Consider the following 23,389-nt stretch of genomic DNA (forward strand, 5'->3'; position numbering starts at 1 on the left):
GAAAGCTGCTGCGCTACACTGGGTGCCAGTGCCTTTTCAAACAGCTGATCGGCGGGGTTCCCGTGTGTCAGACCCCCACCGATTAGATACTAATGACCTATCCAGTGGAAAGGTAATCTGTTAGGCTTTCATTTCTTATTAAAGGTGTTTTCTGAGATTTTCTAACACATTCCCACTAGTGCTGAATCATGATATGCAGTGCATGGATGCTCCCTTCTTTATGCCTTGTTCACACAGCTCAGTTTTTTGTTTTTAATTCAAAGATATTTTCCTGGGGGGAAAATAAACTTTGAATGCCTATCTGAAAGTAAGAAGCCATTTTTACTTGTTTCTTGCCTACTATCACTTTTTTGTTCTTGCAGCATTTAGAACTCTTAGAACATAAGGGCAACCAAATATAAGTGTATTATAACAGAATGTATCAACACAGCACATGCCGCTCTACAGAGCACTAGTGAGACCTCACTTGGAGTATTGTGCGCAGTACTGGAGGCCATATCTCCAGAAGGATATCGATACTTTGGAGAGAGTTCAGAGAAGAGCTACTAAACTAGTACATGGATTGTAGGATAAAACTTACCAGGAAAGATTAAAGGACCTTAATATGTATAGCTTGGAAGAAAGACGAGACAGAGGGGATATGATAGAAACTTTTAAATACATAAAGGGAATCAACTCGGTAAAGGAGGAGAGCATATTTAAAAGAAGAAAAACTACCACAAGAGGACACAGTTTTAAATTAGAGGGGCAAAGGTTTAAAAGTAATATAAGGAAGTATTACTTCACTGAGAGAGTAGTGGATGCATGGAATAGCCTTCCTGCAGAAGTGGCAGCTGCAAATACAGTGAAGGGGTTTAAGCATGCATGGGAAAGGCATAAGGCTATCCTTCATATAAGATAGGGCCGGGGGCTATCCATAGTATTCAGTATATTGGGCAGACTAGATGGGCCAAATGGTTCTTATCTGCCGACACATTCTATGTTTCCTGCTGTAGGGCACAAGTTTTTTTTTTTTTCATCTGATGCAGGTGACATTTTGACTCAAGCTGAGCCTTTCTCTGTGACTACTGGCGTGCTGTGGTCATTTCTTCAGTTTATTAACTTTGTACATTTTGAAGCTTATAACTTCCTGTTCCTATATACCAGGTGTATGATGGACAGTGACGATGAAGTCCGGGACAGAGCAACATTTTACTTCAATGTTCTGAAGCAGAAACAGTTAAACCTCAATGCCGCCTATATTTTGAATGGTTAGTATTTTTCTTGGATATTGCTTTTTACTGCCATCAGCAGGTTTCTTAAAGTGGTTGTGCCAAGTTTATAAAGTTTTACCCTTTTACAAGTATCTGATTATTTACAGTCCGACCGCTGACACCCCATCAATCTTGGGAACGGTGGTCCTATGCCTCTCTATGAATGGAGAGGCAGGTCATTCAAGTGCGTTACTGATGGAGATAGCCAAGTACAGTGCTCAGCTATTTCTGTCAGCCCCATAGAGCAGGAATGGAGTAGATGCACACTCCATATGTGGGCACATGAGCCTGTTCTTGTGATTGTTGGGAGTCCCAGTGTTTAGACGCCCACGAACCAATACTTATCTCCTCTCCTGTTTATGGGGAGGTTCACATTTACAGTTTCACTACCTTATGTTGATCAGCATTCTTCTAGAAGATCCTAAATCTATAGTCATTTAGTGACCCTGTGCAGGCCTGTAGTTTACAGCATCTTGAATTTTTATCTGAGGCCTTGGTTTACTTATTATTATTTTTTTGCTTTTGCATTCTTCTCATTTTTGTCTGGTGGGATTTCTGCAGGACTGACTGTGTCTGTTCTGGGAATGGAGAAGGCTTTACACCAGTACACTCTAGAACCATCAGAAAAACCATTTGATTTGAAATCTGTTCCTTTATCCACAGTTCCTCTGGTGGAACAAAAAGCAGGTATGTGCCAGTGAGGGTCTCTAGACCACAGTACATAGATATTACTAATGTCCTACCACAAGCTTAGGGTCCATTCACACGTCCGTGGTGTGTTGCGGTCCGCAAATTGCGGATCCGCAACACACCAGGCCGGCACCCCCTATAGAACTGCCTATTCTTGTCCGCAGCTGCGGACAAGAATAGGACATGTTCTATCTTTTGCGGAGCTGCGGTCCGGAAGTTCGGGGCCGCGCTCCGCAAATGCGGAAGCGGAGAGCACATAGTGTGAATGGGGCCTTAATGGAGCATTTCCATTCGAAACTCAATAATCATAGAAAATATATATATTTTTTAGAATTTTGGCAGTTTTTTTTTCTTTTTTAATTTCTATACCATGGAAAAATAAATACAAAATAATGTTCTTTTGTAGCTGTCAGCACACATAATTAAACCTTTCTAATAGACAGATAACCCATTGTCAGTCTACTGCTGCTATGAGGGGGAAGATGTTATCTGACGGGTGATCCTTGTGCTAATAGTAGGTGTAGAATTGGGATAACAGCATGACCGTTATAATGTTCTCTTGATAGGCCTAGATAAATGTGCCCACAGAAGAGGATTGCATTGATCAGTGTAATGTGTGATGCTCTAATTGAGACATAATGATTGTTTGATTTCTGTTCCATCGTATTATTGCATTCATTTTCTGTTCACCTTCTTTCCTGTTAGATCTCACTTCAGTGGCTGGGAAGCAGCTTGGTAAAACCATACCTGCTCGCCAAGACATATTTCAAGGTAAACATTCTAGTTCTAGTTTATGTATTTGGAATAGGTATGCTAAATCTTTTTGTGTAGTTAATAGTTTTAGTTTAATTAAGAGTTAAAAAGATGTTGGTGGGAGAACTACGAATCCAATCCGGGCCCTGAAGTTTGGGTACAGTTTGCTCAGTTTATCCATTCTTGGAGGCCAAATTCCATCCGGTAAAATTCACAATGTCACCCTTTACACATACTACAGTAAAATTTGTGAATTTTATGCAGTGAATTAAATTTTCACCATCATTTCAGCTAATTTAAAGGGTATTTCCATTGTATAATATTATTTGATATCACAGATGCCATAACATTAAAGGGGTTGTGTAGAATTGTGACATTCATGGCCATCAGTATCAGATCGGCTGGGGTCCAACTTCCTGTACCCCCGCCGATCAGCTGCTAACTGTAGCACAGTGGATGGAGTTGTGTAGTACCAGCAGATCGGTGGAGGTGTGGGGTATCGGACCCCTATCCATCTAATATTGATGGCCTATCCTAAAGATAGGCGATTTGATATCAAAATCCTGGACAAGCCCTTTAAGATCAGAGGGGGTTCAACCTCTGAGAGCACCACAGATCCCAAGGTCGCTCCTAGACACTTGTTGTGAATGAAATTGAAACTTCACTTCCTTTAAATGAAAAACTAACAATGTTACCCCTTCTTTTTGAGAATCAGTGGGGTCCTCGCAGTCAGACACCCCACCACCACCAACTTCAAAAAGTGATTTTATATCTTGCAATGTGCCATAAATTTTAATAGTAAGAAAATATTTTTAATTTTGATCGTCACAGATTTTGATGTGGTTGAATAGGTCTGTGTGTAGTAACCAGTGAGATTTGTATATGGTTTACTGTGAGTAATATGAATGTTAGTAGATTTGATTCACCTCATGTCCATGTCTCTCTACAGAACAACTGGCAGCCATTCCAGAATTCAAAAATCTGGGGCCACTTTTTAAGTCCTCTGACCCCCTACAACTCACAGAAGCAGAAACGGAATACTTTGTGCGCTGTATTAAGCATGTCTTCACAGATCATATTGTATTTCAGGTGTGTATGCTCTTCCCTCTAGTTTATTTTGAGGCTTTAAATATTTTCAAATTCCCCAAGCAACTACTGTTGTTTCTTCCTTTCCCCTTGGCCAGTTTGACTGTACCAATACCCTGAATGATCAGTTCTTAGAAAAGGTTATTGTTCAAGTGGAGCCTTCAGAAGGATATGAAGTGGTCTGTTATGTCCCAGCACCAAGTCTCCCTTACAATCAGCCTGGCATATGCTACACTCTGGTCAGACTTCCCGAGGATGAGTCCGCAGCAGGTACGTATGCACAAACTGCATCTGTAAGTACACTTGTGGATCCACATGCATCTCCACACAGCACTATATATGGACATATTCACGGAAATCCCTTTTAAAAAGCAGCATAGTGTTTTGTTTTTGTTACAGTGTTTTTTGTGCCTCTGGCCTAAAAGTTTGCAAACGGCAGTAGAGTTGCTGCAAGTAATGTCCACTGTGATACTTGTGATGCTACAGCTAGATGTATAGATTTGTTGCAGTTTTATCTGATGGATTTGTTTCCCTTCCTCAGTGTCTTGCACATTTAACTGCACAATGAAGTTTGTTGTCAAAGACTGTGATCCTCATACAGGAGTTCCTGATGATGAAGGTTACAACGATGAATATGTGGTATGTGAACTAGCCCCTGTATGCCACATGGGGACTTAAAGCTGTTTTTCATTTTGTGTTGGTGAGCCAAATTAAAATAATAAAATATAAAAATTGCCATAATTTCCTGCACATGCTTCAATCCAGCACCACCGAGCTGCAGTGGTGACGTTCTGTATACCGCTGCAGCCAACAATACGTCATTGGCTGCATCCTGAGAAGATGACGGCTGTAGCGCTGCATCGCAGTTGGGTGCTTCTTTATTTTAACAGCCCCCCCCCCCCCCCCTCACATCACTTAATAAAAAAAGTAAAAAGTTTAACAAATTCGCATATTTTTCACAGCATCTTGAAAAAAAACAAAAAAAAAACTCCATCTCAGATTGGAGGTACAGTAAAGACCCATAAAATACCATAAAACTGTATTGTGTCGGAAGCCTAAGGGTACATGCACATGTTATTGTAGTTTATGTGGATTTGCTGCACCAAATCCACACTGAAATCTGTTTGTGTTACGTGTAGATTTTGTTGCTGATGTTTACATGGATTTTCTCTGCAAAGCATGAAATCTGGACTGAAAATCCGCAGAAACTATTAACATTCTGCGGATTTCAAAAACTGCCATGCAAATCAATTTAAATACAGGAAATCTCCGCACCATGTAGATGAGAGTTTAAAAATCTCATCTACTTGGCTGGTATTGTAATGTGCGGCAGATTTTCTGGATAAAAATCCACTTTTTAGTGCATTTTTCCCGCTATTTTGTATTCATCAGGGCAAAAAACTGCATCAAATCCACAGTTTGAAATGTCAGCCCTATAGATAGAAGCAAACCATAAAAGTTTATATCTCAGCGATTTGTGTTTTATCTAGCTTGAAGACTTGGAGGTTACTATAGAAGACCACATTCAAAAGGTGTTAAAGCCAAATTTTGGTGCTGCATGGGATGAGGTTGGAGATGCCTATGAGAAAGAGGAGACCTTCGCACTCAGTACTACTAAAACCTTGGAAGGTAAATACATTCTCTAACAGGTCATACAGCAATGGAGCCTTGTAGATTGTGAGACCCATAATGTATAAAGCTTTAATGACCTGTAAACCTGATGTCACTGCTCTTGTAGTGTAAAGTTCTAAATTTACCATTACGCCTCGACAATATGAATGTTCTGAATATTGGCTGGAGCCTTCAAAAATTGTCTCTGCCTCAGAAATGAATTAGACAGTGTCTGAGAAATTTGATAACTTGGTATGTATTTTTCTCTTACATTATCGCGGCCACAGATGCTGTTACAAACATCATCAAGTTTCTGGGAATGCAGCCATGTGAGCGATCTGACAAGGTGCCGGAGAACAAGAACTCTCATGTGCTTTATCTCTCAGGTGAGCAGAAACGGTCTACATTTCCAGTTAGTCCTTACCTAAATTGTTATTCCCATCAGGGCAGCCACCTTTCAACGTGTGCATCACTGTGAAATAGACAACTTAAAGGGGTTGTCACTTCAGCAAATGGCATTTATCATGTAGATGCAGTTAATACAAGGCACTTACTAATGTATTGTGATTGTCCATATTGCTTCCTTTGCTGGCTGGATTCCTTTTTCCATCACATTATACACTACTCGTTTCCATGGTTACAGACCACCCTGCAATCCAACAGCGGTGGCCATGCTTACACACTATAGGAAAAAAACTCTGGTCTATGCGCACTCCCATAGCTATGGCCACCAGAGAGGCTGGTGCTTTTTCCAATAGTGTGTAATCATGACCACTGCTGCTGGATTGCAGGGTGGTCATAACCCCTGGAAACGAGCAGTGTATAATGTGATGGAAAAATCAATAAAGCCAGCAAAGGAGGCAATATGGACAATCACAATACATTAGTAAGTGCCTCGTATTAATTTTCTCCACATGATAAAATGCCATTTACTGAAGTGAGACAACTTTAACAAATGCTTGTAATTACTGAAATTAGCTCCCTCTTTTGTTTTCCTTTTCTGTTCTTTTTCAGTGGTTACGGCCACTGCCGCAATACAGCAGAGGTGGTCGCTGGGTTTACGGACCCCAAAATGGATATGGTCGTGTGAATGTGGCCTTAGTTAAGGTAGATTTAGGAGTAAGGGGAAACTGACACAAATATTTACCCTTTTATAGCATTGTGTCTATGAAAGCGTGCAAGGATAATGTCAGAGGAGGAATAAACCGGGACCTTTTATTTAATATCTGCATTACTGAGTAATGCAGTGTTCTCTTACGTGTTTAAGGCTTCCCTTCTTATTTTTTATATTTATTTATTTCTCTTGAATGCATTGGGGGACACAGCACCATGGGTATATGCCCAGCTACCACTAGGAGGCACTAGACATAAAAAAAAAGGTTGGCTCCGCCCAGGTGGGCTATACCCTCTCCACAGCCCGAGGCTATGCAGTTTTTTGTCTAGTGCCGTAGGAGGCAGACCTGACCTGCTTTTCTCCTGCAGATCTTCCTACTATTTTTTTATTTTATTTTTTTTTCTCTTCTGCAGGTTTTCACCTGCTGCAGGTGGGTACTCCATCGTGGGCTGCCACTTTAGCTGCACCCCCTGCGGGCGTGTACCCAGGTACCTCGCCGGTCACCCAGTCCACATTGACTGCATCCGCAGTGGCATGTCGGCATTCCCACGGTCCCCGTGTTGAGTCTGCCGATGGGGTGATCCTGCGGCGCCTGAAGACATCGGACGGTGAGTATTTCACGTGCGTCCCTGTCCCAGAGTTAGTGGGGGTCCAGGGTGAGGTCCCCTGTTGTGGCCAGGGGGTGGGATACATCCCTTCTCTCCCAGGGAGGGGGGAAATTCTCTCTCTGGGAGAGGGAGTGGGATCTTCCTCTTTTTTTCCCTTCTCCTGGTCATTCCTCTTCCTTTGCGGCCTCCCCCGGTCCTCTCCCCGGCCTCCCATCTATTTTAGTCCCCGACTTCTGCCGGAACTAGGCCGAGTTTTCTCTGGCCCGCCCCAGGTCCCCTGGTGCTCCTTTTGCCCTGTTTTTTCCCCTCCCTGAGTGTCGCTCCCCCTCAGGAGCCCCCCTTACCGGTTTTCTTCATTTCATTTCATGCCGCATTCTCTCCCGCCCCCTTTCCTTGTTTCCCAGGCTTTTGCTGGCACCTCCCCGCTCCTCTCAGCTTCTGGAGGAACTACTCCTCCTCATATGTCAGCCAAGCATGGGCTTTAACCCTCTGGGTGCTGTTTTCTTTTAAATAGCATCCATCTTGCCAGCAAGGGGGGGGTCCCTTGATTCTGCAGCCGCTGCAGCACATCTTTGGGAACTCTGTCCCTGGGTTCCAGTAGACAGCTTTTGGACAAACTGTAGTGGGGGGGTCGCAAGTATTTTGGTGCGCCCGGGGCGATAAAGGGCTGCCACGTGGTCAGCTTGTCCCTGTTTGTGCGCATTTGCTCCCAGGCCCCCTCATGACGACCTCGGTTTCTTCTGACCGGACCTCTTCCCTGTCCCAGGTCATAGGGAATCCTGTCCGACTCTCCCAATGGCAGAGTCGCTGCGCTGACTGCCTGACCAGGGGCTGTAGCCATTACAGGATTGCGGCCACCTCTGCCCTCCCATGGACCCTTCCGCGGATGGGGATCTCTCTGCTAGGTCCCGCAGACGACCTATGGTTGTCACAACCATGTCCCGCTCCTCCTCGGCATCCTCGGGTCACTCCCAGGACAAGCCTGAGGCTGATGACAACCCTTCCCTGCCATTCCATCCACTGCCTCGGGGAACACCTCTGTTCTGATTTTCTCTCGGTAACATAGCATCAGGCGGTCTTCCACCAGACGGATCCCCTCTGAGTGGTTAAAGACAAATGTCCGCTGAGGAACCTCTCATCTCCAGGGTTGGTATCCCCTCTAGTGGACTTTCGGATGGCGCTGCACAAGGTAAGCAACCCGCCACATGGTTAGCATGCCGTCACACCTATGTGGTGTTTCAGGTACGTACGCTCCCCACTTGACAGGGGGGTACTTGTACCACTGCCAATTGCTGTACCCAGCACTGCAGCTATTTCTCTGTACCAGGGGCTATATTCTAAATACCCTCCTAGTCGGAGAGTGTTCCCGCCAGGCGCTGCAAAACAGCCATTCTGGTGCTAGCGTGCAACACGCAACAATATATTCTCCCCCCTTCCTGGGCGGAGTAGAGTTACAGAGGGAGCCCTGGCTCCCAGAGTGAGTGCCTGTAGCCTTTACAGTACACTATGCAGCCGTATCCCGGCAGCTACGTTACTCCCTTCATAGGTAGAGTACCTGTACCATCTTCTGATGCTGTAGTCAGTACACTTGTCTTGTTCTATGGTGCTCCATCTCCAGGGGCTGTAGCCATTACACTTGTTCTAATGTGCACCAAGCAGCCATATTGCTCCCTTCATAGGTTGAGTATCTATACCATCTTCAGATGCTGTAGTCTGTACACCTGTCTGGTTCTCTGGTGCTCCATCGCCACAGGCTGTACCATTAATCTTATGCTGGGTAGTGTGCACCAAGCTGCCACATTGCTCCCCTTAGAGGTAGAGTACCTGTACCATTTCTCCTCCCTTCCTGGGCGTAGTATTAACAGGGCCTGCGCAGATTGCTGTAGCAGGTACTCCTCTCTGGTTCTGTTGAGCACCATGCATCCTGGAGATTCCTTAGTACTAGGAATGATTTTTACTTCAAACGGGCGAGGTATAGTGGCCATCTTCTTGGTTCTCATGTGTGCCACGCAGGCATCGCTCCCCTCTGACGTGGAGTTCCTGTGCCTTTTCCAGATGCTGTACTCTTTACACCTGTCTGGTTTAAGTCTGCACTTCACAGCCGTATTTCTCCCTTATTAGGTAGAGTACCTGTACAGCCTCCATATACCATAGCATCCAATGCCGTAGCTGTGTTCCATTCTCATTATGATGAGCACCATGCAGCCACATTACTCCTATTATAGGCGGAGTATTTGCGGTATCGCCAGGAGCTATGCCCTATTGGTATAATCTGCGACGCATACATTACTGGGCGTATTTCTCCCTTCCCTGGCTCTGATCTGTGATAGGCAATCATGTGGCCCCCCCGTTCACGTGGAGTGGTGTTTCCATCTCCTGATGCTGTATTCATCACTCTGTTCTGCTTCTAGCATACATGACATACCTGGTATCCATATGTCTCCCCCCTTCCTGGGTGGAGGAGAGTTGCTTGTGGTTTCAGTATATGGCTGGCCTGTTCAGATTCGACACCAGGTGCAGTTCCTCCTGAACCAGGCCCTCTAGTCTTCTCTTTGCCTCTGTACTAGGAATGATTTTTACTTCATTGCCTGACGCACTATTTAACAAGACTTCCCAGTCCTGTTGTGCACCAGAAGTTTGCTCTCCCTCCGCATGATAGGATTGTTCTTTGTCTACCCTGTAAAGTACTACTGCATGCTGCACCGCTGCGTTACCCCATTTCATGATGGAGTACGCGCTTTGTCGTTACTGCTCCTGTGATCCTTTTCACAGAGTTACATGGCACAGTCCCGGCAGAGTACAGGGATCTCCACTGGATGTTCTTTCCTGCAAGGGTACGCAGCGTTGTGAGCACCAGTCGCCACTGCAGTTTTGGGTCATCGCTGGATGTCCTCCACCATACAGAATCCTTCTGGGTGGTCAATGACATGCGTATTCGCTGGTCGCCCTCTCTGTTTGGCTGTGACAGAACCAGTGAGTGCCACACTCCTGCCGGCGGGTGGACTTCTCCGCGGCTTGCTCTGGTATCTGACGTGGTCCCATACCTCTTCTATGGTCCGGGTGTTCTTGGTACTCCCTTATGTTTTCTGATTAGTTGTGCTACATGACAGAAGGGCAGTTCCCTGGGCCTGGCCATTGTCTGCACCTGTCAGTTCTCTCCCCCTTCCCTGGGGGTTTTATTGTGCTCTTCTGGTAATTAGTCCTTACATGTCTGTGTAGTCTCTCCGGCTTTCCCGGCTGACTTCTGCATCCTTCTGGAATATGGATGTTTGGCGTTTCTTTTACTGCTGTACTTGCACCTTCTGGGACAGTGTTCTACAGTTGGCTGGTCACTACACTTGAGATGGTTTATAACCCGTGGCCGATGTTATTTCCTTGTTTTTCTGGCTATTGTTGTCCTTAGGTGGTCTGGTCCTTTGGACCCTTCTGGAGTCCCTGTCCGGGTAATCCTACTTGAGGTCCCTGACCCCACTCTTCTTACACCATCTAGCGGGCAGCTCTCTTCTGGGGAAGCTACCCATGGCTTTTGACCACACAGGCTTTGTATGACAGCTGCTTCTTTTGGCCCGGTTTGCTCTTTTTTTCCCTCCTGTGTCTTCTAGGGTTGTTGCCTTCTTGAGATTCTAACCTCTCTTTCTGCCCCCCCCAGGTCAATTACCTGGTACCTAGTTGTTTAGTGCTAAGGTTTACACTTTACATCGTATGGTCTCTTTTGGGACAGAGCGTTCCCTCATTTGGAGAACTGTTCCTCCTTAGGCTGTTTGGAGTCCTCTCCTTCTACTCCAATATCTCTCACACCAGTGGGTCTCCGCTTGTATTACCAGGGCCTGCGACTGGTTCCCTTTTCCCTGTGGCTTTATGTAGCTAGGGGTTTCCCTGGTCTTACATTTCACAGCGATATTTTGTCTTCCAGAGGCTTGTTCCTCGCCTCCTCTGTATGGGAAGCTGGTCTTTTCTCCTGACCATTACCTAAGACCCCCCTCCTCCGGGGGTTGGCTATTTTCTCTGGCAGGAAGAGTTTTCCACCTTCTTTTGGGTGTTTCTCTTTCCCTCCTTCCTTGCTGTGAAAAGAGGCTCACTCCCTTCCCTTGTGAGTCTTACTACCCTGGCCCTTACATGTGGTTGGCCACGGACAGTCAGTTATTTTGGTCTGAGACAACTAAGATTTTTAGTCTTTGGTTGAGGACTGCTTCGGTCCTTTTTTCCAGACATTTTATCTCCTGCCAGGCACCCTCATGTCTATTTGTCTTGATGGGTCTGTCCTTTTAGGGCTTCTCCTCCTGGAGATTCCTTATATATGCAGAGTGCTAGGTTGTTTCAAACTTACGTCCTTTCATATGCAGAGCACTAGGTCGTTACCAACAGACGTTGCTATGCTACTCTCCTGTTTCCTCAGGGGGAGCCCTGGTTCTTCTAGATCAGCGGTTCTCAATTTAGGGGTCGCGACCCCTTTGGGGGTTGATCGGCCCTTTCCGGGGGGTCGCCTAAGGCTTCCTATTGTGGGTCGCCCGCACAACGGCAGCGGCCCCTTATCCTCACGCACAGGAAATGATGTCCTATCACTGCCTGTGCTTGAAGGAGCCTGACGTCTGGACGGGTAAGTCGGGCCGCCTGTCTGCTGAGGTCCGAGTTTTTTCGTTAATGACACCGCCGCTGAGCGCCACTGCCACCAATGATTTAATTGAGCCTGGCTAATTTTATTTTAATTATTTGGCTGAGCAAGGCTTAATTTATTTGGGGGGACATGAAGCACCGCTGATTTATTTATTTGGGGGACCCCGAGCACTTCTGATTTATTTATTTGGAGGACCCTGAGCACCATTGATTTATTTATTTGGGGGAAACCTGAAGCCCCGCTGATTTATTTATTTGGGGGACCCTGAGCACTTCTGATTTATTTATTTGGGGGGGGCTTGAAGCACCACTGATTTATTTATTTGAGGGGTACCCTGAGCACCACTGATTTATTTTTATTTTTTTTGGGGGGGGGGGGGGGGACTGTGAGCACCACTGAGTTATTTATTTGAGGGGTACTGTGCGCACCACTGATTTATTTTTTAGGGGGTATTTGTTGTTTATTATTTATTTTAAAGTTATTTATTTGGTTTACAAATATTTTGTATTTATGCTAAAGTTCTGTGGTTATGAATGAATTCTTGTGTATTTGAATTAACATTTGGTGTATTGGTGTATTGGTGTCTGTGCGTGTTTTTGGTGGGTCATCATAACAGTAGCAAAATTAGTTATGACGTAGCAAGGAAAAAAATTTAATGGTTGGGGGTCACCACAACATGAGGAACTGTATTAAGGGGTCACGGCTTTAGAAAGGTTGAGAACCACTGTTCTAGATCCTTTCTCTGGCTCTCTAGTGCACTTTTGTCAACCTCTTGCGCGGGACATCTGTCATGTCCCTTTTCCTCTAGCATTCTATTGTTTCCCACCTTGAGTGGAGCTGGGTGTTCCCTTGGTTCTTCTTGCAGGCCTTGTTTCCCAGGCACCTGTCCTTAGGATCTTCAGGGTCTCTCTTTTCTTGGAACCATTTCATGCTAGGGTCTCTCCTGGTCCTGTTGGGTCACATGGTTCTTCTCTCTCTTTTTGCATGAGGTTTCACTCCCACCCTCGAGGACTGCTTTAGGACGTCCCATGGTGCTGTGTCCCCCAATGCATTCAAGAGAAAACTGGATTTTTGTACTCACTGTAAAATCCTTTTCTCGTAGGATGCATTGGGGGACACAGATCCCACCCTCTGTTTTTACTCACTCTCCCGGTCACCGGGCTGCTGTTTCCCGTTCCAGGATATGTTGGTTCTTCGCTTTTGTTTCTCTCTCCTACTGCTTTTGGTACAAACTGGATAGCCTAGTGCTTTGGAGAGGGTATAGCCCACCTGGGCGGAGCCAACCTTTTCTTTTATGTCTAGTGCCTCCTAGTGGTAGCTGGGCATATACCCATGGTGCTGTGTCCCCCAATGCATCCTATGAGAAAAGGATTTTACGGTGAATACAAAAATCCAGTTTTTAATGGCAGTTGTTCGGACTTGTACAAAAACACAATGAAATGAATTATTATTATTATTATTTCTCGCCCAGTTTCCTTGGGGGACACAGAAGACCTTGGGTATAGCTCATCTCCCTAGGAGGCGTGACACTAAGTGAAGACTGTTAAGCCCCTCCTCCACAGCTATACCCTCAGCCTGGAGAGAGAGACTGCCAGTTTTTGCTTAGTGTCCAAGGAGGCAAGACACTCCCTGCTCTGCAGGGCTGGTTTCTCCTTGTTTAAATTTTAGATTTTTACTTTTTTTTTTTTCTCTTTTTGTTCCAGATCATCAGGGACAACAGAGACGCACTAGACCTCTCTGTTTCTCCCGGGGTTGAGCTGCGCCAGTGCCGGTCACCCGCACGGCTGCCTTCCCCACAGAAGGCAAGGTGGATCAGGGCAGCCTAGCTCCCCTACATCCCGCCAGCGCAAGGGTCGCCCGCACGCCAAGTCCCCCTTCCAGCGTCCTGCCACTACGGTGCCAGTAGCTGAAGGGGCGACCCTGCTGGAACGGACCGAGGGTGAAGACGTCTATGGTGAGAGATTGGCTGCTCCAGCCCAACGTCCCCGTCCCCCCCGGTCTCCTGCGTGCCTGACCCTATACTGGGCCTATGGACCCTTCTGTCCCTGCTAGACCTAGGCTGGCCCCTGGGCTGCCGCAGGGCGACATTCTGCTCCCTCTCTCCTGGCCTCCATAGGTCATTGGCACCCTTCTCCCTACAAGAAGAATGCCTGGGGAGCTGCAGTGGTCCGCAACTAGCTGCCCCTGACGGAGGGGTTATGCAGGCATCCCACCCTCACAGGCACCCGGTCTCAGGGTCCCCCTCCCTCTTACCGGCTACTGCTTCAGGGCCAGAGCCTTGCTGCTCCTGACCCTCCTCTGCCCTCACGGGCACCGGCCCAAGGGCAAGGTGGTTGTGGCTGTTGGCCACATGGTGCGCTGTTATAAGCCAGGGCCCGCTCCATGGGTAAAATGGCTGCCGAGCGCAGGGTCCTCGCTTCTGGGCAGCGGGGTGGGCACCCGCGGCCTGCAATATGAGCGCTATGCTTCAACAGCCCCAGGCAGACCGTCGGAACATTCCGGTCGGCCGGGCACCGCAGGCTTTACGGCCTCGATCCCGGCGCTCTATCCGGGTCCCCGGCTCTTCCGGCCCGCGGGGTGGGCACCCGCGGCCGGCATGTGCATGCGCCGCTTCGTTCCCCGGCCGGTACTTGAATACTGTGCGGCCCCGGTCAGCCGGGCGCCGCTAATAATTTAGGCCCCGGCTTCACGGCCTACAATTACTAGGCCGCAAAATTCCGGCCTCTGTTGGAGGGGGCTGGAACTTCTCCAGGCGGGAATTCTTCCCGCCGGGAGTTTCCCCCGCCCCCAGGGGATCGCAGCGCCGCCCTCCAGGTCGGATCCCTGTTAACCCTTTGGGTACAGGCCGGCTTCAGATGGCCTGTATGGGTGCCCCCAGGGGATCGCAGCGCCGCGGTACAGGCCGGCTTCAGATGGGCCTGTATGGCTGCCCCCAGGAGATCGCAGCGCCGCCCTCCTGGCCGGATCCCTGTTTAACCCTTTGGGTACAGGCCGGCTTCAGATGGGCCTGTATGGAACCCCCCAGTGCTCCTGTAGGTGGCTCCCCTCTCTGTTATATATATATATATATATATATATATATATATATATATATATATATATATATGAAAAAAAAAAAAAAAAAAAAAAAATTTTATATATATAACTTGTGGGCTGCGCAGGACGCTGCAGCCTCATGTCAGTACATGCCCCCCCTTCCCTAGGCGGCATGTCGCACTCCCCGGCTGCGGCGCTGCCAGGGTCATTTTACCCTCCTAGCCCTCTCTCACGATACGGCGCTGGTCAAGTGCATGCGGCCCTTTCTGTAGGCAGCATTCGTCACCCTCTTCAGTTATGGTACTGCCATGTGCGGGACCCCCCTTCTGGGCGGGATACTGTACTCTCCCTGGCTACGGTTTGGCCTTGTGCATGATCCCCCTTTCATTGGCGGACTACTGCAGTTTCACCGGATACGGTGCTGGCCATGTGCACGACCTCCTTCCATAGGCGGAACGCTACACTCTCACTAGATTCGTTGCGATCTGTGCATGACCCCTTTTTTTTTTTTTTTTTTTTTTTTTTTTCTTAGGCGGAATACTGCACTCTCACCAGATACGGTGCTGGCCATGTGCACGATCCCTTTCCATTGGTGGAACGCTGCACTCTCACTGGATTCGTTGCCGATCATGTGCGTGACCCCCTTCCATAGGCGGAATGCTGCACTCTCTGATTTCGCTGACGCCCATAGGCATGACTCCCTTCCGTGGACGGCATTTGGCACTCTCACTGGATTCACTGCCAGCCATGTGCATGACCACTTTCCATAGGTGGTATGATGCACTCTCATTGGATTTTCCCTGTGGCGGCATACATACACTCCCTCGGTCGGTGATGTTCTCTCGCCGGTACGTTGTTGGCCATGTGCATGAACCCCATACATGGCGGGGTGCTTGCACTCTCACTGGATCCGCTGCCGGCCATATGCATGACCCCTCTTCCGTGGGCGGTGTACGCACTCTCACTGGATTCGCTGCCGGCCATGGGCACGCCTCCTTCAGGTGACATGCACACATTCTCACCGACTGATCGCACTCTCCCTGGATGCGATGCTGACCGTGTGCATGACCCCCCCCCTCTTTTCTGGGCGGCATACTACACTCTCACCGGATACGTTGCTGGCCTTGAGCATGGCCCTCTAACATGGGTGGAACGCTTGCGCTCCCATTGGATACCGTGCTGGCCTTGTGCGTGACCACCCCTCATTCCATGGGCGGAATTTTGCACGCTCACGAGATCCAAGGCTGTCCTTGTATGTGCCGTATTGGACTTGCACATGTTCCCCTTCATTGGGAGTAGTTACACTCTCACAAAGTTTCGGTGTTGGGTGAGTTGTTGCACACTCACTTAATGCTAGGATAGCCCTGTGCATGTCCCCCTTTCACTAGGTGGACCTCCTGCATTCCTGCTGGATACTGTGTGGCTATGTGCATGGCGCCCTTCGGGGCGAAGTATGGTATGCCCTACTTCTCTGACGTAGGTACGGCCTTGGGCATTCCCCCCTTTTTTTGGGGCGGGCTTTTGCACCCTTGCCGACTGCAATTTGCCAGGTACATTTCCCCCCTTTCGGGGCGGTCAGTTTTGCGTTCCATCGCATACCATACTAGTCTTGTGCATAACTCCTTTTCAGTTTGCACTTTGCACTTCCGTAGATACTGTGGCACTCTGGCTGGCCTTCGCTGAGTGATATTTTGGCAGTGAGTGGACGTTTTTGTGCGTTGTTTGGGCCGTGTATACCTTCTCGTCCCGTAGATGGGTTGGCCTTCTCACTGCTTACGGGGCTACTCGTACGTATCCCTCCTTTCCTCCTGCGACATATTTTTTTCTCTTGGGAGACGGTGTTTGCAGCAAGCCTTGCACTATTCTCTAAAGAGATCATTCTGTCCACCTGTGTAAGCCTAAGGTGTTGTCCAACAAACAATAAATGAATGCCTTATATATAAGTAGACGGCCTCTACCTGCTCGCTACTGCTCAGAGCTGGGCGGTGCTCATTCATTTCGTTGGCCCTTCCGCCGGGGAGTGTTCGTGGTTCCTAGACACGTACCCATTCGTCTTCCCGCAGCATTGTTTCCCTGCGCTAGTGGTCACATGGTCGAGAGTGCTGTCTGCAGCGCCCTTCACATTCTATGTTGGCTCTGGCGGGACTACGGTCCCCTCGCCTACTACTATTTCCTTCTACCAGGTTCGGGCCGCTCTTCTTGGGAAAGGTCACCCAACTTCTCTTGGGTGCTCGCTTACCCAGGTCCGGAGGACATCCACCTTGAGTTCTTCAGGATATTCGCCTTCTGCGAAGCGGTGAACCGGGCGTCTCAGTGTAGCGGGGTTCTGCTTTTGAGCTGTCCTATGGCTTCTCTATGCCCACTCCTCCTTTCTTTTGGAGGGTGTTATCCCGGCCTCTGTCTCGACTGCCTTTTCTCGCCGGTTCTGTTTGGCTCCCACTCAGTACGGATCTCTCCGATGTGGCTTCTGTTCTGGCCACGCTTCAGAGGATGTTCCTTCTCTGCCCTCCCCTCTGGGAAGAGCATGGTTGTTCAGGTGGATGGTTCTGGTGTCTTGTCCACACTGACTGTACTAGCTGTGTACCTATCTAACGGGTCTACCGCGTTCTGTCCTCCCGCTGGGTGCAGATTGCGTTTTTTCCATTCTAGGCAATGTTTCTGCTATGGATTTACCTTCTCGGTAACTTGGGAGGACTACCATTTAGTCCGTCTTCCTGTGGTGGCTACATCGGCTTGGGCTTTAGCCTGTCTTGTCCTGGCATCGGGCAGTTGCTGGGCGGACCCTTCGGTTCCTGTCCGTCTGCTCCCCCACTCCGGGTGGATACGGGACAACATTGTTCGGGGCCGACGGGACCCGTTCTACCGACCGTTCTGCCCGTGTTACTGATCATTGGGTTTTCGCCCGCTTGCCCAGGCGACTCTAGTGAGCTCGCTAGTGTTCGCTTCTAGCCGAGTTTTCGTCCAGGATCTGTGGTAGGACTTAGGACTTTACCTGGGGTTCTGTGGGAAGCTGGGCGTTCCCCCACTCTGCCTTTCTCTCTCCATGGTTCTGTCTTTCTCCAGCCCGGCCTGGACCTGGGGCTGGGACTCCGTTGCTTGAGGTATCAAGTGTCGTTCCTGTCCTTCCTCTTTCAGCGTTCCCCGACCCTCTGGGCCTGTCAGGAACTTCTTCCATGGAGCGGCTCTTGGGTTCCTTTGTACTGCCCTCCGTTACCGTCCTGGGAACCACATACTGGGCTCTTGGCGCTCCAATTTTTCCTTGGAGCCGTTACAGAAGTCCTCTCTACTCCTTCTGTCCTGTACGGTTGGGTTTCTGTAGCCATCGTGTCTCTGACTGGTGCCTGAGTGGCGGCCCTTCTTGTTCCGAGCCTTCTGTCTTCCCCCAGGACAGGGCTGTTCTCCATTCCGTCTCTTCCTTCCTTCTGAAGGTGGTGTTTGTCCTTCATTTCATTGAGGCAGTCGTCCTCCCCTTCCCACCCCCGGGAACGGACACTTCACCGATTTGGACGTTGTTTGGGCCTTGCAGTTTTTTACTTGGAGATCTCCGACTCTTGTCGACGTTCGGTCTCTTGTGTTCCCAGGAGGTCCGCGCAGGGGTTGAGGGCCTCCAGGGTGGCTTTCCTCCGCTTTCTCAGTGTGGCTCTTGCTGTGGTTGTCGCACCAAGGGCAGGGTTCTGCTTTTGGTGTCACCATTCATTTTGCCAGAGCTGTCGGTTTTTCCTGGGCCGGAGGCATTAGGCTTCGGCCATGCATTTGTAAGGTGGTCACTGGTCTTCCTTGCACACCTTACCGAGTTCTACAGGGTGCATACTCGGCCTTCGGCGTATGCTGCCTTGGGCCGCCTGGTCTGCAGGCGGCGGTTTTTTGTTGCCTTCGGGTGCTTCGCCTTGGTGCTGTGGTCCCTCCCCCTTTGGACTGCTTTTGAACGTCCCAAGGTCTTCTGTGTCCCCCAAGGAAACTGGGCGAGAAAACGAGATTTTTGTATAACTTACCAGTAAAATCTCTTTCTCGCTCTTTCCTTGGGGGACACAGCACCCACCCATTCTTTGTTCTTCTCTGACTGTTTCCGAGTTTGTTTTACCCTTTGGGTAGTTGGCTTGTTGGTTCCACTTTTTGGACTTTGCCTTTTCTCACTACTTGGACACGCAACTGGCAGTCTCTCTCTCCAGGCTGAGGGTATAGCTGTGGAGGAGGGGCTTAACAGTCTTCACTTAGTGTCACGCCTCCTAGGGAGATGAGCTATACCCAAGGTCTTCTGTGTCCCCCAAGGAAAGAGCGAGAAAGAGATTTTACTGGTAAGTTATACAAAAATCTCGTTTTTATTTTTTTACAAGCTTGTTTAGTATTGTCTTTGGTCACTTATTTTGACATGCATTTTTTTTCTCTGAAAATGCCTGAAAAAAACCACCATCCCCAAATCAAGCTGCATGTTGAAAAAAAATGGCACAGACCCAAAAAAGCCGCGAGTGAAAGAAAAATGGCACAAAAATACACCAGTTTACATTGTGTTTTATAATTTCCTATCTGCAGATGCCTGTCCTTGGGATGGGGGGGACCCACATCTATCAGATATTTATAGCATATCCTGTGAATATGCCATAAATGTCTAATATCAAAATAACCCTTTTTCAATAATTGTATTGGTTTTATTGTGATATCCAGGTCAATATTTGGGAGGAAGACTTAAAGAGGTTTTCAAGGCTAATGATATTGATTAAATGTCCTCCAGATCTGACACCCAGCACCCCCACCAATCAACTGTTACCTGCAGGCACCAGAACTACCACGAGAATGGAGCTGGAAGTACAGCTCCGTTCAAATTGTAGTGGCTGTGTCGGGTTACAATCAAGTGAAAGGGAGCTGAGCGACGGTAACCTGGCGCAGCCACTACACCCACAGATCTGTGCTTCCGACTCCTTTCTTATTGGTAGTTATGGCACCCGCTGATAACAGGAGCATTGGGGGTGTCAGACTGTCCTACCAATGTGATGCTGATGACATATTGAGGATTGGTCACCAACCTCGTTAGCCCAGAATACCCCTTTAAAGGGAGTCTTTCTGCTAAACTGACCATTATAGAACACTAACACCATGATCTGCATTATAGTCGCCATATTGGAATGCTACTTACTGTATAGCTGTCCGTCGCTCTTTTTCGCTAAAAAAACACTCATTCAATATGTTAATTAGGTTCTGAAGGTGCCCAGGGGTTGCGTTCATGCAGCACCTTCAGATCCTAATTAACATATTGAGGTGTTTTTTAGTGAAAATAAGCGACTGACAGCTATACGGTAAGTAGCATTCCAATATGGAGACTATAATGCAGATCATGGTGTTAGTGTTCTATAATGGTCAGTTTAGGTGAAAGACTCCCTTTTAGACAGTTTAGCTTTACAGGACAGCTATCATAGGAAAAAAAATGATTACAGTTACCAGGGTGTGTAGGAAAGACCATCTAATGACTATTCTCTGATGTCATGTTCCTTGTCCCCAGAAAATGCACACTAAACAAATAATCATGATTATATTACAATGAATGCAGAATTCCGTACAATAATGATATATATTTTTTTTTTTCACATCCATCTCTAGGGGTGTATAGAGGCTGCCATGATGTTTTGGTTAGGTCCAGACTTGCACTAGCTGATGGAGTCACCATGCAGGTAACCGTTCGGAGCACCGATGAGACACCAGCTGATGTCATCCTGGCCTCTGTTGGCTGAACCTTGAAAGGAGGGTATACATCACATCCACTGGTTATTGACATTTCTACAGTTCCGTCTCCTCTTATATTAACAGCAGAATGGCCCCAAAAATCCAGGGTCCTGCTGTCACCTTGCCCATTCCAGTTTTCTGTTTTGAAGAACCAGATCTTTTATACTTGAATTTGTTTCTGTTATCCTCCTAAGTGGACTCAGTACCTTTTATGCTTATATTCAAAAATATAAGTGGTCACGTCTTTACTGTTATTTCCAATAAAAGTACAGTAAAAATTGTAACTTTGTTTCCACCTTTTATCATTTTAACATATCTACCTTTTATTTAAAAACTAGACTGGACACATTGATATTTCTGACAACAATTATTGTGGTAAAATAAACGCGGCCATTAAGAATCATTTGTCCGCCAACAGCGTCTTTTTACTTAAAGGGTCACTGAGGTTTCAAACAACTTTTGATATGTCATAGAGAGAGTGCTGAGAACCCCACCGAGGACCTAGAACGAGGAGAATGAGGCGCTCCCATATCATTCTCTCCTCACTGCAGAGGGAATCGAGACAGACTTAGACTTCTATTAAGCGCTCTACCTCCTTATGCTACAGCGAGGAGGGAGAGCGCTTCTCCTGGTTCTAGTGATTGGAGGGTGACCCCCCCACCTATCAAGAGCGTTAATACGTCTCTCTATAACCTATCGAAGGTCTTTTGCAATCTCAGTGACCCTTTAAGTTCTACTTTTCATAAATAAGAAGTAGTAGGTTTCTAGACACTTCATCACCAGAGAGCATCATACACGTGACCATATTATGACTGCAACCATGACCCATACATTTACTTAAAGGGGTTGTGCAAGAATTGTTTTTTTTTTGGCAACCTCTGCCCCCAGCCTCCCTTAAACACACAATTACTTGGCCGGACCGGTAAAGGTAGGATTACTTGACTGCTTCCAGGTGCAGGCTGCCCAGTCGTTCTCCTCCAGGCCTGTGATGCTCCGCTGGGCTCCCCTTATGTCATTACAAATGGTCACATGAGATCCGGTCTTTGCCGCGACCAGTGTTTGGCTGTGGAGATGTCAAACGGATGCTTACGCCGGCAGCTAAGTAATCTTTCCTTTACAAGTCCTGCCAAGTAGGGGGGGTTTGCCAGTAAAAACCAAAAACATTCTTGCACAGCCCCTTTAACTCTATATTTCAGTTGATGCAGAAATGGTAGAAACTGGAATCCAAATGGCAATTAGGTAACATTTGCCATTTATACTGTTCTGCCTCTTTTTCACTGTTTACTTGAAAAAAAATAGACATAGTTTAAAACTGAAATCACTTGGAGACCTGACAAAATTTGAGTTTTAAAAATGTATTATTTTAAAAAGTTTAAATATGTAATTAGGTTCTATAACAAATTGTTAATAATTATTTCATACATGTAAGACCTTGGTTTGCCTTGTATAAATACCCTACAGCTTTATTGTCAGAATAAATGTGAATGTTACCAGTCCTGTGTGTTCTCCATTGGATCTGCCTGGAATACATCCTAAGGCTACATGCACACGACCGTATGTGTTTTGCGGTCCACACAAAAAAACGAATGACATCCGTATGCCATCCATTTTTTTTTTGTTTTTTTTTTTTGCAGATTCATTGTAACAATGCCTAAAACGGACAAGAATAGGACATGTTCTATTTTTTTTTTACAGGGCTACGGAACGGACATACGGATGCGGATAGCACACGGTGTGCTGTCCTTATTTTCTTCGGACCCATTGAAATGAATGGGTCTGCATCCTATCCGCAAAAAAAAACAAAACGGTACAGACACTGAAACAAAATACGTTCGTGTGCATGAGGCCTTACCGATACCATACTATTGGCTGTATATGAATCCCATACAATGGGGAAGAATTTCTGCTGCATTTCTGTGTTACGTGCATATTACGTGCATTGCAAATTGTGAAATCCTAGATGGAAATACACAGCATAAATTGACACGCTGAGGATTTTAAATCTGCACCACAGGTCAGTTTAAGCTGCAGATTTGTTAAGCAGAATTTGGATAAGGTTTGTTTGAATCTCATCCACTTTGCAGCTACTATCTTCCACATGTAAATCCCATGTGGACGTACCCTGACATGTTAGAGAAAATCCCGCAGGATTGGTATCGGCAGGAGTAAGATGGCCAGGAGCACTGACCATGCTGGCTTAGGGTACCTTAGGGTATATTTGTATGCATGAAATTTGCACCAAAACCGCACACAAATCTGCACTTATTTATCACAGTTTTGGCATGGTTTTTATCCAATTTTTTTTAGTGATTTTTCTGTTTATGTCAACAACCCCATTGAAGACTCCCAAACAATTTGACATTTTAAAATCTGCACGTCAAGTCAATTTCCGCATGTACCAAACAATTCACTCTCATCATTCACTTTGCGGGGATTGTATTACACTGCAGTTTTTCTCCCCTCGCCTATGACCGCACCCTTGGATAGTGTCTGCACCCTCCTCAGGACAGGAAACCACAACCACTTCAAAAGGAGGAATCAACCCCCTACACGCCAGTTCTGTTTCCTGTCCTAAGGGACAGGGTTGGATATATCACAGCCACGAGAAATTTAAGGAGTTGCGGGCGCCCTGTGCATGGAATTATAAGGAGGGCTTACCCGACAGCGTAAGACTTCTGTGGAAGCCGCTGCAGAGACTGAGCCTCTGACTCTTCCTCCCGCTCTGGTCCCTTCTCGGTTCGGGAGGTTCGCATGCCTCCCGGATGGCTGGACCTCTGCGGCCGTGTCTACATGTTCGGCTGCCGTCGTTTGACGGTACTTCCAGGTTCCGGCAGTAGGAGGAAGCGCGATGCTGTAGCCCGGAAGTGGGAGAAGCCGATGCGCGCCCGGCAGAGGTAAAGTTCAGCCA

General features: G+C 47.4%; 1 protein-coding gene across 1 annotated transcript in view; it reads left to right on the forward strand.

Moving 5' to 3' along the window:
- COPG2 (COPI coat complex subunit gamma 2) overlaps positions 1–21,793 on the forward strand; it is an 82,780-nt gene extending 60,987 nt beyond the window's left edge. Inside the window, exons 16-24 of the mRNA XM_040413424.1 lie at positions 1,147–1,250; positions 1,815–1,940; positions 2,649–2,714; positions 3,646–3,785; positions 3,881–4,052; positions 4,324–4,421; positions 5,273–5,411; positions 5,681–5,779; positions 20,359–21,793. Coding sequence (XP_040269358.1) covers positions 1,147–1,250; positions 1,815–1,940; positions 2,649–2,714; positions 3,646–3,785; positions 3,881–4,052; positions 4,324–4,421; positions 5,273–5,411; positions 5,681–5,779; positions 20,359–20,489 — 1,075 coding nt within the window. The 3' untranslated portion in view covers positions 20,490–21,793. The remainder of the gene's footprint in view (positions 1–1,146; positions 1,251–1,814; positions 1,941–2,648; positions 2,715–3,645; positions 3,786–3,880; positions 4,053–4,323; positions 4,422–5,272; positions 5,412–5,680; positions 5,780–20,358) is intronic.
- The last annotated feature ends 1,596 nt before the right edge of the window (positions 21,794–23,389 follow it).

Source organism: Bufo bufo, chromosome 1 (assembly GCF_905171765.1).
Source record: "Bufo bufo chromosome 1, aBufBuf1.1, whole genome shotgun sequence".
Classification (NCBI taxonomy): Eukaryota; Metazoa; Chordata; class Amphibia; order Anura; family Bufonidae; genus Bufo; species Bufo bufo.